The sequence below is a fragment of the Gopherus flavomarginatus genome, chromosome 19 (assembly GCF_025201925.1).
Source record: "Gopherus flavomarginatus isolate rGopFla2 chromosome 19, rGopFla2.mat.asm, whole genome shotgun sequence".
Lineage (NCBI taxonomy): Eukaryota > Metazoa > Chordata > Testudines > Testudinidae > Gopherus > Gopherus flavomarginatus.
This window is the reverse complement of record NC_066635.1, coordinates 19,055,768-19,070,743: the sequence shown is the minus strand read 5'-3', so window position 1 is coordinate 19,070,743 and position 14,976 is coordinate 19,055,768. Positions and strand designations below refer to the sequence as shown.

Here is a 14,976-nt window from a genome sequence, read left to right as displayed (position 1 = left end):
ACATATAAAGTTGTTGCAAGGAGGAGGGAGAAAAATTGTTCTCCTTAACATCTGAGGATAGGACAAGAAGCAATGGGTTTAACTTGCAGCAAGGGTAGTTTAGGCTGCAAAAACTTTCGAACCATCAGGGTAGTTAAGTACTGGAATAAATTGCCTAGGGAGGCTGTGAAATCTCCATCATTGGAGATTTTAAAGAACAGGTTAGACAAACACCTGCCAGGGATGGTCTAAATAAAACTCAGTTCTGCCATGAGTACAGGGGCCTGGATTAGATGACCTCTGGAGGTCTCTGACAGTCCTACGATTCTATAACTCTAGGATTCCAAGTGTAGTAAGTCTAAAGTTGCTCCTACAATATGAGATGGGATTTAAAACAAACAATATCTGAAATCACTCCCCAGCAGTATTTTATATTAACAAATTAATTGATAAATAATATAATAATTGATTACATTATTATTAATAATAATTATTGTTTCAAATAGAAGCATAAGAGTCTCTGGAGTATTCAATACAATTTAAGATATCCAGGCCCAACAGTTCTCTAGCTTATGAAGAAAGCAGCAGTTGGGGTTAAAAACAGGAGTTAAAAATTTAAAGTAATTCAGAATTATGGAGGGGGAAAAAATCAAAAGCGCATAGAAAAGACACACACATTTTTTAGTCCAAAATCTACTTCAGAAAAAAAGAGTCCATAGAACAAAGAAGCACTCCTGTGCATCTCTAGTACCCACCGCTTATTGGGTCTTAACAGTGAACAAAGTTATGCTCATATATTTTTTAAAACGAGCAGTTATCTTCGCAATTTTATGTCACTGTCAGATAATCAAAGTAACAAAAAAAAAAAAAACGGTATGAGAAACAGACCAAGTCAAGACTGGAGCATGGACAAATAGATGTGAAACTCAAGGAACAGCGATATTAGTAAAAACCAAACTACTCTAAAAGAATAACTTATTTTAACTAAGTATCAGAGGGGTAGCCCTGTTAGTCTGGATGTGTAAAAAGCAACAGAGAGTCCTGTGGCACCTTAAAGACTAACAGATATATTGGAGCATAAGCTTTCGTGAGTGAATGCCCACTTTGTCAGACACATGTTATTTTAACTAAGTTTCTAATAAATGGAAAGCTGACATACCAGTATATAACAAAGATTCAAGTAAAACATTTAAAGAAAAAATACTGATTCATTCAGTAGGTACAAGAGAACATACATTTAGCTGTGAACTGTCACAATAACATACTTACTGATTTGTGGAGCAGGCAAGATTCGTGCAGCTCGAACTGGGCCGTGTCGAACAGAAAAGAGTTCCTGGGCTTCACCACTGATCTGCATAATATACAAATTATAAACAATGTAAAGAATGTTACTTGTTTTAATAAACCATTAAAACCTCCCTCCTCTCATACCTAATTCACTAAGCATCGCTTCCTAAACTTTGCCATGCCTTCCACATAGCACAACCAGTTTGCAAGAATTTTGAGGGCTTCTTGTGTGTTTGGTGCTGTAACAGGGTCACAGGATGCCCTATTAACAGTTGTTAAACCCATGAGGGATCTGCAGGTAAATTACTGTATAGGTATTTAAGCTACAAACATGTTTGCACCAGCACAACTGCATCTATGCTAGGGAGTTGCACTGATTTAAACAACTTAAAAAAAAACAGATTTAGTTAAAATAATGCAAAAACTATGCGTTAGGCTCCTAGATGAGCTGTCACTTTTTTTTGGAGGTAGGTAGGGACTCCAAAAATTAAAGGCAAAAAGGAATTCACCAGAAATAAATTTCAGGGGAAGCGTTTTTCCTCTCTTCCTTGGTAATTTCCATATGTGCTCAGCAAACTTTAAATATTTCATACACTAAGTTAAGCTCTGGTTTACCCAAGACCTGGAACAGCAAGCTGGAATAGAAATTATATATGCTTTCCATCCAAGCATCTTCAAACCCACTCCTGCCCAAAAGAATCAATTGTATATATCCTTCCCCTACAGACGATAATTTACAGGTCTCTAAAAATAATTGACAAATTATAGTAACAGAGGTCCTCCACATCAAGAAATGCATGTTTTACATTAGGCTACATAAAAAACCATTGTGCGATACAACTTTCATAAGAATACTGTGCACATTTCAGGACATACAGGTCCTCAACTTGGCCACCAATTAATACATAGTCTGTTCTACACATTGTATATTTTATTAGAAGAGGCAAACTAATCTCTGATTAAGAGAATCAAATATTGGATTTAAAGGATCATAAAACCTGAAATATTAGTGCACCATATATTGTATAGGTGTTAAAATTGTTTTAAAAGTAGGAAGTCAAACTAATTGTTAGTCACTAATGGAAATCTTGAAAAGATTAAATCAGTAGTAGTTAAGAAGAATTTCCAGACTTCCTGTAAATGGTCGGTCACAATGTATTTTCATAACTGCTTGGTAATGGATCCGATATGGAATGTCAAACTTCAGGAAAATGGCAAACATTATGAAACTCATTTCCAAATAACTAAGAACTTAAAACAGATGTAATGAAGCTAAAAATTTAACCAGCATGTTGGCATACTATTTTTGGAAGAAAGCTTTGCCAAACAAGCATTTTACAATATCAGAAATGCATACAATTTGAAAGAAAGACCTCATAATTCGATAAGTATTAAACCATAAATCTAACACAACCTTTTTAAAATGTCTTTTTATATTTCTTCAATTACTTCCTGCAGTTTAGATGACAAGTTGGAAAAATAAAAATCCATTGCTATTTAAGCAACAAATCATGACCAGTAACTCCAACTCACATTTAGTTGCCACTTCTTAACTATAGCTTATTACCATTGCTATAGATAATGTACGTCAAACTGCTGCTGCTTATCCCCCTGAACCATCTATTTGTTATGAAGACTATATGCAAATGCTATACTTACTACAGTAAACACTCAATCTTTTTATAATTAAATACTGAACAGGGACAACTTTATTTCGGTTTTAAACTTACTCTCCTGATTCAATTTAAAATAACTTTCAGGACAGTACAAAAATTTTGGGAAACAGTTGTCTTTACATTTCTCCCCAGGGACTTGGGGTCTATTCCAGTCTCACACTGAATGGGTCAGGAGTAATACCAATTAAGTGATTAGAATTATTCCTAATATAGATGGCTATAAAACTGATGTAAGAAAGATAAGACTCAGACCCTTAATCCATCCTGCTCTTATTTTATTAGGTAGACGATCAGCATGCAGATTCTGCTTTGCTATTTAGTAGCAGTGCTTGTACAGTACATAAAATTTTAATTATTTTGTTTTTTTTCAGAATAATTTCAGATTTAACAAATTAGTAATTTGATGACAGACAGTATGCTGCTTCTCCTAGAGCAGGAGGCGTGGTCCCTGCCCCGAAGAGCTTGCAAACCAAGTTATGTACAAACCAAATGATAGTATGATGTTCAAAAGTCAAATTGGTGATGCTACTTTCCCTGTTACTCCCCCCACAGATTTAATTCTTTAATGGGTCATGGGTTTTCTTGTTTGGGGGGAGGGAGAGAAAACAAGAGTGCCTTTACCAAGGATAACGGGCAACATGGAAGAAGGGACCAATAGGGAGTGGTTAGGAAGGAAGCTTAGAGAGAGTAAAAAGTGAGAGGGGGAATAAGAGGAAAGGAAAGCAGAGATGTAGGCAGGAGTAGGTTTTGTGTCTGTGGGAACACACCAGTTCTATAAAAAGGAAAAAGTGGGAAAGTATAAGACTTTGAAACTATTATTATTGGCAGTTAAAGTTTTTTTTTTTCCAAAACCATAAAAGAGTGGTTCACATATGTGTATGCACACAAATGACTACAAAGAAAACAAAAAGGAAACAACATAACAGAAGTATGGAAGAAGTGATTCACATATGATAACAACCCAATTCAGTCACCTCGTGCTACTTTTTGAGCATGCCAGCACATCAGCTCTAGCGCCAAACAAAGAGGCCCAATAGTAAAAAACAGTTAAGGAGGCCAAACCCACTTAACTGAGATTCTGCTCTCAGATACAGCAGATCTACAAAAGCATATGTAGTTTGCCAGGGATGCTGAAGAGGTGGTAAAACTTAAGGCACGGATTTTCAAAGAAGCTTAAGGGAATTAGGTGCGCAAATCCCACTGAAACTCATTTGTAACAGGGTACATAACTCCATTAGGCTTCCTTGAAAATCCCAGCCCAAGTTCCTTATGGCTATGCTGCTTTTCTTCTTCAATGTGTTTGTTGTATAAGCATTCACTTATTAGTCCTCCACATCTATGGAAGTTAGGCAGGTATTATTCCCATTTTACTGATAGGGGAAACTAAACCAAAAGGAAAGCTAAGCGAATTGCTCAGTGGCAGAGCCAACATTAGAACCTGGATGTTACCAACTCCCACAGCACTACAGAATGTCCTCCTCTCCTACTTTAAGCAGTATAAAAGACAGGGTGAAGATTTTAAAATCTTAATACATGCATTTTCAGCGCCACAATGTTTAGATAAATTCGTCTCACTGTGCAGTTCCCATATTTGGCAGGTCACATGTTGCTCAACTAATCTGCTGGTAGGGGAAAAAAAAACAAACAAGAAATGTAGTGGCAGACTATAAAATGTTCTCTCACCTCCCTGCAGATTTTGCCATGCCATTACAAATCACAATTGAGTCAGATTGTTTAGTCAAATCCTGGTCTTATTTTATTTGAAAATTAAGTTTCTCTAAAAATTGGCAAAAAAACAAAACATATTGCAGCACAAGGTTCAGATTCAATGCCAATATTTTTAAAGCATCACATCACTATAAAATAAAATCTTTAGCTCTCATGGCTGTTTTTATCCTTACAATCTCAACATGCTTTACAAAGCAAGATGTGGTACAAGGTGAAGGATTTTGTTTACAGAACAGTCAAATCCTAGGTGCTTTTTGGGTTTGTTTGTAAGGGGAACCTCAGTTTAAAACTTATCTATTAGAATAAATAGTGATCCATTCCCAGCTTCTGGCAAACAGAGGCTAGGGACACTTTAGAGCAGGGGTCGGCAACCTTTCAGAAGTGGTGTGCCGAGTCTTCATTTATTCACTCTAATTTAAGGTTCCGCGTGCCAGTAATACATTTTAACGTTTTTAGAAGGTCTCTTTCTATAAGTCTATAATATATAACAAAACTATTGTTGTATGTAAAGTAAATAAGGTTTTTAAAATGTTTAAGAAGCTTCATTTAAAATGAAATTAAAATGCAGAGCCCCTGGACTGGTGGCCAGGACCTGGGCAGTGTGAGTGCCACTGAAAATCAGCTTGTGTGCCGCCTTCAGCACCCGTGCCATAGGTTGCCTACCCTTGCTTTAGAGCATGGTTTTGCATCCCTGCCCATCCTGGCTAATAGCCACTGCTGGACCTATCCTCCATGAATTATCTAGTTCTTTTTTTGAACCCTGTTATAGTCTTGGCCTTCACAACATCCTCCGGCAAAAAGTTCCACAGGTTGACCATGTGTTGTGTGAAGAAATACTTCCTTTTGTTTATTTTAAACCTGCTGCCTATTCATTTCATTTGGTGACCTCTAGTTCTTGTATTATGAGAAGGAGTAAATAATACTTCCTTATTTACTTTCTTCACACTGGTCATGGTTTTACAGACCTCTATCATATCCCCCCCTTAGTCATCTCTTTTTCAACCTGAAAAGTCCCAGTCTTATTAATCTCTCCTCACATGGAAGCTATTCCATATCCCTAAATCATCTTCTGAACCTTTTCTAATTCTGAGATATCTTTTTTGAGATGGGGCAACCAGAATCTAAGATGTGGGCGTACCATGGATTCAGATGAAGGCAGAATGATATTTTCTGTTTTATTATCTTTCCCTTTTCCTAATGATTCCCAACATTCTGTTCACTTTTTTGACTGCCACAGCACATCTCTGCCAATTCAGTCCTCATCTCCTTGCTGAGACTGCCAACAAAGAAGGCCAAGGTTTTCTGACTTGGACACCTGTCCTGCTAGGAACTGGACTAGGACAGACCACCACATAAGCCATACAGTCACAGAATGGCTAACAACTTTTTCCCCACCAACCTGGGCTAGTTGTGAACTGGCTACCAGAAGGTGAAAGGCTAGACATCCCATTACCAATCCCCTGAGCAGCTCAGTCTCCCAACACAGACAAAATATAAATAGACTTTAAATTCTTCAAAAAGCACCTGCAGAGGAACAGGCTTGTGGCTGCCATTTTGGATTTGCTCCAGCTAAGCAGTGAGTCCCTGTGGCAGCTTTCAAGCTCTTAAAGGTTTTCTTTCCCATTCCAAAAGCAAAGAACATTTCCAAACAGGCTTTAAGAATTGAAAATGAAGCTTTAAAAGCAGCCTCAGGTACTCTTTCTATAGAGAGGGTGAATCCAAAATGACGGCCGCAAGCTGGTGTGGTGGGACTTTGCAGCTTCCACAGTCCAAGGAGTCAAGGCACAGGTTGGTTGTATTTTTTAAGCTTCAGATCTCTGTGCAAGATTGCAAGCAAAGAATCCATCAAACTAGAGTTCAATTCCCTCTGGCTCCTTTCTCCTGATATGAGAACAGATTGAGGGAAGGGAGTGAAACCATTCCCTCTTCCCTTAGACACTGTCCCTTCGGGCCACTACTTTGTAAGTATGGCAGATCGGGGATCAATTTGGACCACTGCTTAATTTTTGATGACAGACTTCTGTTGTTTAGGGCATACCAGTTTGAACCCATAACAAACAAAAAGGTTTGTTTATACTGTAAGGAAGATAATATTTTCCAACCACAGAAAATAGGTTTCATTCAGTCAAAAAATGTCAAATGTACACCAAACCATAAGAATGAAAAAATAAATTAGAAATTTGACACTTCAGAATGCAAATTGTTAGGATACAATAACAGCACTGTCACACAAATGCATAGTGAAGATGTTAGGTATGATATCAGAAATCTACCTTTTGGTTTTGAATATCGTTTTGAACGACAATATTGTATGAAAACCTAAATTATTATTGATATCTTTATGAACTGCTCTTTGACATGATCCAGTTCAAGAGGAATACTACCAAACAAGATATTTGAAAGGGGGGGAGAGGGAAGCAGCCAGAATATTAGTGTTTAAATTCAAATGTATAGTTGTAATTAAAAAACAAAAAAAATCTCTGTAGTGATAACAACCCAATTACTTTTGCATTAGGCAAAAGCATGAAAACAGAAAGTGACATTGCTAGAAATTGACTACTCAACTTTTCTTGAGTAAGTGCACAAATAAGAAGAAGTAAACAATCAGTATTAATGATGAAAAGTAAAATTAGATTGTAAAATTCTTTGTTTTAATAATCCAAACCATTATTAGTAACATGGGACATATTTGCACTGCACACTCCAGGCAGTGGTGTACAGAGTACATGTAGCTGCACACCACAGCAAAAAGCAGGCTGTGCGCACACTGTGGTGTGTAACTATACACAGCAGTGAAAGGCTCTGGCAGGGGTAGACAGTGGGGACCTTCTGGAATGCTTCTTTGCTGCTTCCCCCCATTAGAGCCTTTCCCCTCTGCCAGAGTCCTTCACTGCAGCAGGGAAAAGCTCCGGCAGCTCCCTGCAGCAGGGAAAGGCTCCAAATACTAGGGAGGCAGCAGGACGCTACACTACTAAAAACAGGAGCGTAGACAGAGAGGCACTGCTTGGATGTGTAGAGAACCATGTAGAGTCCAGGGATGTCTCTATTCTACTTACATAAGCAATACCTCACCTTCTACACTGGCTATTTATAACCATGCTCGGGAGCATGCAGTGTGTGTATTGTATATGCCACCGTAAGGCGCATGAAGTGTAGACTTAGCCACAGGCCATTTGTTTCTTAAAATGAGACTGCCTACTCTCCCCCAGCATCAGACGTACCTCTTTGAACAAACAGACCCTTTTCCTAGGCACATTAACAGCTCAACATAAGAACCTGTAAGGATGTGTGATATAAATATAAATGCATTATATACAATAGCTGTTTGCAACAGCCACTTGGAGTGAGGCTACCCTTTTCATCCTCCCCTATTTGGTATAAACTTTCTGTATGCCTATATGTGTGTGCTCCCTTTGCCTAGAGAACAGAACAATGGAGATGTCTAAAAACAGTATAAAACTCTTCCCTGTAGATTGAATGAAATGTTAAAATTGCAACCACCCTGGAAAACAGAGGACATTAAATAAAATACAAAGAGTAGCTGAGCAGCTTGCTAATGCATTTGATCACAGATGCATCAATACTGCCATTATAAATGTAACATGTTTTGAGAGGGTTTAACATTCTCAGGCTGCAGATTACACACGTTTGTAATTTGGGACAGTGTTTCTTCACCCCTGCCCTCAACACCCACAAAAAGAAAAGAAGTAGGTGCGTGGGGAACCATCAGGATAGGGGCAGAATGATCCTTTATAGCTTTATAGGTCCATAGAATGCCGTTCGAAGACCTTGTTTCACTGCTCAGACAGGTGTGTTTTTTACCTTGGTGTATCAAACATGTGCAAGCTATCCTGAGGGAAAAAACACAGTGAAGATCAAGCACTTCAGTTTTACCACAAGGTAAACTCACCGCAGTCAATTAGTGGAAGGCTTGCACTGCAGTAAAACCAAAGTGCTTTGGGATAGCTCATGTGTGTTAGTTACTCCGAGGTTAAAAAGGGCCATTTTTTTAGCGGTGAAGACAAAGACAAAGCCTACTGATGCTACCACCACATCTGCCAAAGGGTTTGCTGCAGAGAGGTGTGATGTTTTCCTTTCCTTCCTCTCTCCAAGTGCTGAGTATATTATAAATCACACAGCTTTTCAACACAATTGGCTGTGTAAGTTATGTGTGTTAAAACAAAACCACTACTCTTTTAAACCCTGACATAACTCAAAACAGTTGTAGTATGAAAAGAAAAAAAAACCTAGAAGAATGATTAGCCCAGTCCCTATCCCTATGCACATCTCCAAGTCTTCTGATGCTTTTAAAGGTTACATATCTTGGTCAGTCTCACATTTTTCTAAGTGCCTACTGCAAGCCTGCACCAGGGTCTCCATGTTCAGTCCCAAGATCCTCTGGTCAGAAGAAACTGGGGGAAAAGCACTTCATTTGTCATTAGCTTCCTACCTCATAAGTCACTGACACTTTTACCAGCATTAACTAAACTGGGGAAGGAAGGGAGAATGGATCTGGTTTTCCCAGCCACCACCATTCAGGCTTTTTGGAGAAGTGAAGAAGGGAAAAGAATTCTCTCACACACACACACCACATCTACTGTAAATGCAGTAACTAGTTTTAACCTAATAAATATTAAGATTCTTAATAGCTGGTAAATATTGGTCTATCATTTTTACATTATGACAGTGAAACAAAGGAGAAGTCAGAGGATAGCATAACCATCCTTAACTTGCCCAACTATGACCAGTATTCCAAGGGTCTCTGATCAGTGAATGTAATCTACTATGTAAGCTGCCATACCAATACAAGTTTGAAGTAGCAGCACTGTACAACTTTTACAACATTATTTAAATATATGTTATGTTTACTATTATGCAGTTCCCTTTGAACAGTCAATAAAATTCCCAAATTTATTAAAATTAAAGCCTAATAACTCTGTTCTAACTGAATAGGAAAAACTAAATTGATGTCACTTTCTACTTCTGAAACCTCCTGTGTACAATGAAAAAAGTTATCACCCACAAAAGCAGCCAAAATGCATTTCTGTGAATACGAATAACTATCTAAAACAGATTCTTGTAAACCACATTAAGCAGAAACCAATTCCAACTGCTTTCTGGTTCTGACATTGTATTTGAAATACAAGACTGGGGGCAAAGGGAAAACAAATTCCAAACACAACACAAAACCACATTGCACAATTACTGAATGGGAACTTGTAGTCATTACTTTTGTATAATTCCAGATTTCTTCCCACTTCGAAAGGCATATTTTAAAAACACTTTTAACCTTTCCACCCTCAATTTCAAAACAAAGATCAAAGAAAACCAGTTTGGATGGATACCTTCTGCATCTTATGCAATACAGATTTAGACATTACACCTCAGAACTCCAGCCGTTACTTCAGCACCCAGCAGTCCAAACATTATTTCAGTCCTTTGAAGCCGATCAAATGGTATCTTCCATTTGCAAGTAACACTTCTGTAGTCAAAGATCTTACTCCAAGGAAATGTTAATGTAAAACCACTCAGACTGCAGAGACATACATACACTCCTGGAGGCAGACTACAAACGTGTTTAGAAGTCAATGTAACACCATTATGGAAAGCGTCAGCTTAGTAGCTGTCATAAACACTTCATAATCACTCAGACACAAACTAGACTGCCTGCAGCACATTATTTTATTATGTGCTGAATAGGGGTCCAACTGAAGGAGGAAAGAAAGCACAATGCTACAGATGATAGCCTCAGTGTAAAGCTTTTCACTTAAACGTTGGGACTGTTGCTTCTTAAAACAGAAAGGGCTCCTAAATAAAATCGTATCGATTTCTCTTTTCGGATTTCTTGACTTAGCATGCTAAAAGTAGCAGCGTGGACATTTCAGCACAGGTTAGCTGCACAAGTACTAGACAGCCTGACCCGGGGGTCCTTACTAGGGTGGCTGGCCTGCGCCACTGCCCTCACTACAAAGTCTACACTGCTATTTTTAGCATGCTACCTGAAGCCGAGCTAACATGTCTGCCTACCCGCTCTGGGAGGCACACCTCCAACTGCAGCGTAGCCAGACCCTAAGAGGACGTAGAAATGATACAAATATAGAACATATGCTATTGCCAAGTGAATGACATAATTTTGTATATAAAGTCAATTTGTCACACAACTGCCGGTTCTTCTTGTACCTGGACCCTAAATAGCAATAGGAAGAGGGTAGGCAAGCGTAGGTTATGCTATGTCCATTCTTCATAGAAGTCTCATATATAAATCCCCAATCCACAGAATATCACCATTTAGAAAAATATATATAACTGGGAACTCAAACTAGGGATAACATGAATGCCAAGGAAAACATTCCAACATTATACTGTTAAACACATATAAAGGGGGCAATATTGTTCATATAATCTGCAGCTACACATTCCCTGGCTGTGGTCTTATCAGATCTCACAAGCTATCTGAATAGCTTTGGCTGGCCTAAAGGCCTCAAAGGAAAACCCTAGGTGCTGCAGAAAGTAGGCATGGTCATTCAGTAGCTGGAAATCTTTCCCCCCTCCACCACCATGCCAGTAAAGACTTAATTTCAATCAAGACTACATACCACTGACACCAGCCCAGTTATGGAAGTGACATAATTATATAATTTATCAAATTGCCGCTCAACCAAATCCCTTTGCATAAACAAGCACCCTTCTCACCCCACAGCATATAAATCTTATTGACCAAAGCGACAAAGGACTGATCCCAAAGAAACCACACTGGACTTCTCCTTTGTAATATATTTAATCAGTGTCTCTAAATTTATGATGGGCCATTCCAGCACCACAAAAAACAGATTAATTAGTCAGGAAAGGCTTGCATCTGTGTTCTGATTTTGAAGATCTAAAAACTTCCAGGTGGCACTACTCTCCCTCATAAATGAAGCATACAAATAGCAAATAATAATTTTTCCACATTTGCTCCAAAAATATTTTCCTCCTTCCTAGTGGCCTCAAATGCTGCTGGAGAGCGGATACCATGAAGTACTGCAAACCTCCTGACATTTATCCCAGATACAATGGCTCACATTGCCAAGACACGTATATCAAATAGCACCTACAGATAACCCATCTCGAACTCATCATGAATCTCCTCCAAAGAATCACTTTCCTGAGGCTGCAAAGCAATGAATGCCACTTTATTTCAGAGACTAGATTCATACACGGTCACAACACAGTTTGCCATTTTAGAGTGTGTTACTTTGACATCTCATGTCCTGCTCCAAGCTGAGAATTCTCAAAGAGGGGCACCAAGTTCCTAACTGTCAGGGTAGCTAAACACTGGAATAAATTGCCTATGGAGGTTGTGGAATCTCCATCTCTAGAGTTATTTAAGAGTAGGTTAGATAAATGTCTATCAGGGATGGTCTAGACAGTGTTTGGTCCTGTCATGACGGCAGGGGACTGGACTCGATGACCTCTCGAGGTCCCTTCCAGTCCTAGAGTCTATGAATCTATAGGTCTTCAGAACACCCCCCTATTCCTTTTTAAACTGCCTCAGCTTGTGTATCAACTTGAACACATTCTCAAGCTCAGAAATTACTTTCTGAAAGCTGGTGAAGGGCTTCATTATGCAAAAATAAAGCATAACAATAGGGATTTGTTATTTCATATTTTCACTTTTTCTTAGTATTTATTAGCCTAATAAAAAGGAATAACAAGAAATAGAAAATATTCCATTGTGAAATACACTGGAAAAACATGTAGACTGGCTGGTGCGGAGACTGCTCTATTGACAGAAGAGACAAGGAATTAGCAGTTATATGCCATTGTTTGGCCTATCTATGGTACCTCCAGGCAAAAAAAAAATATTTCCTCCCCACAAAAGGAAGAAAATGGAGTCCTCCAAGACATTCCTCTGCCATCCCTCTTGCCCTTCCCTTACATTTAAGACCCCATCTCATAACAATCTTCCCCTCGGTTATGAGTATAGATGGCTTTCTTCAGAGACACTCATTTCTTCAGCTACAGAGGGTCACCTGAGACGTATACAAGGAATTCTCCCACCTCATGCCCAGGGAAAGAATATATTATATCAACAGAGAAATGATCCCTTGCCAGATCAAGACCCAAACTCTAATCTCTTCTCCTGTAAACTAGCCCAGACAAGTCCAATGTCACACAACCAGGTGTATGCCTCTATACACCTTTCAGTAAACACTTATCTGTTCAAATAAATTCATTAGAGAAAGTTCAAAGAAGTTATGTTATAGAAAAATCTTTAACTTAGATCAGTGTCATTATCTCTATGTATTCTAACTTATTTGTTCAGAATCCTGTTAGGATCGCTGGTACTACTGAAGCCGTACTATACTTTTTAGCTCAATATCTTAGTGACACCTAATGTTTGTTCCCTGTAATACACATGACGAATAAAGCACAGTGGTTTTTTTAAAAGGTTAAATACTCACTTTTTGTATAAGAATATTTTCAAGTTTAAAAAGTTTTAATTGTAAAAAAAAAAATTATTTTTCGTGCTAAATTCTTATAATATATACTGTAACTTCCTTACTCAAGAAGTAAACAACCAATTTGGTTTTTCTACAAGCATATACTTCTTTTTAAAAAGTTTAAAGACAAAAATACAGCAGCATCCAAATGTTCAATTCTGCTCCATTAAAAATAAAGTCCTGAATGTGAGAAACAACTGTAGTTCCTTAGGAAAATCTAAGAAAATATACAAATTCCCAAATTCCACATGAAGTACAGGAGGATACATTAGGGCCTCTTATATTACATCACCACCCACCAAGCTGTGGGCTTTTAACTTTCTAAAAAAGGTTTTCTTCCTCCTCTTTAGCAGGAAAGACATAAATTGCGAGAAAAATTCCAGTTCTGTCTCCCCCTGTAAAACCAAATTGTTAGTCCTTAACACAGCTCCCTAGCTGGTGTGCAAAAGTACTTTCAAAGAGAAAATGAAATTCCATTTCATTTCCTAAAATGTAGCCTGCTGCATAAAAACTACTCTCTTTCTCACCCAGGGAGGGATGAAAAGGAGAAATATATTCCAGAAAGGCTCTGTATTCTACAAAGAAGAGAAATTTCATCCAATATGCTCACTGGGTTTATTTGAAGTATAAAGTGTTGGACACACTAGATTTTATGAGTTAAGAATTTTATCACATACCATACTAAACTTTATTCTAAGTTCAAAAAATTTGGGGAAAATTTCCCAAATTAAGTCCATGTGCTCAAACCATTCTGAAACACAAATTGCATGCTATGTATGACAGAATAAAATTAAATCCATATGCACATATAGACTTTAATAAAATTAAAATTGCAAATCATGTACATGACAGACACACATTGTGATTGTAAAATGCTATTAATACTGTCATGCTTGCATTCCTGGGAAACGTAAATCCTTTTCATAATTTTTCATATAACAGTTGAATTTACCCTTCCTCCTTCAGGTGGACGTCCTTCCCCTATATTTATATGATATTAACTTCTCTGTAACATTACACCCTGCTCCAAATCAAAAAATTACCTTTACAGCAAGTATCCGAATAAAAAATACCTCAGATTTAAAGTTAGGTAGTTTTATTTAAGAGTGTGAGTTACATCAAATAGTAATCTTACGTTAAACCATTTTACATGTACAACATATGCTGTAGCCTTCTACTTTTAAAGTAATATAGTTTGTTAAAAAAAAATTAGATATAGCATAAAATCAGCATCTCAGGGAGGCCTGTTTTCTGAAGACAAGAGTTATTATGTACTTACAGGTATGCTCCAGATCTGTATTCCATCACTGTACCCAATCATGAGCAGCAAAGGGGGTTCATTGCCAGTGCTATGTATCTCATGAAACTCCATATTCCTTGATGTATCTACATTGGATTTAAACAACAAAACAAACATTAAGTTAGGATAAATTATGTTTAATGTCTGGTATACTGGATACAGTTTTCAAAATCCATATTCATATTATATTTAAAGGCAAAGCAATGTGCTTTTTAATTTAACTCCTATAACTGAAAAAATAGTGAAAAAATGTTCCTTTAGACACAAGGAATAAGATCTGCAATTAGAGTTTTATTTGAGAGGGTACAAAAACCAGTTTAGAGGGAGTGATGATGGGAAACTTCCTACACAACATAAGAAAGGAGGCTATGACAAGGTGACTCAGAGGTCTTTGTCATTCCTACCTTCTGTGATTATTAGCACATGATCAAGTTATTTTACTATAAGCACCATGAAATTCTAGAAAAGCACCCCTTCACTTTCACAGTTACTACTCTGAAGCCAAGTTTACAAAAAACATACA

At 37.7% G+C, this 14,976-nt stretch overlaps 1 protein-coding gene across 10 annotated transcripts in view; it reads right to left on the bottom strand.

Annotated features, from left to right (window-relative positions):
- The window catches only part of BCAS3 (BCAS3 microtubule associated cell migration factor), a 490,501-nt gene that overhangs the window by 464,860 nt on the left and 10,665 nt on the right, over positions 1-14,976 (bottom strand). For all 10 annotated transcript variants that reach the window (XM_050929311.1, XM_050929313.1, XM_050929312.1 and 7 more), the window contains 2 exons: positions 14,433-14,539; positions 1,249-1,330 (listed from right to left, as the gene is read on the bottom strand). In XM_050929311.1, coding sequence (XP_050785268.1) covers positions 1,249-1,330; positions 14,433-14,539 — 189 coding nt within the window. The remainder of the gene's footprint in view (positions 1-1,248; positions 1,331-14,432; positions 14,540-14,976) is intronic.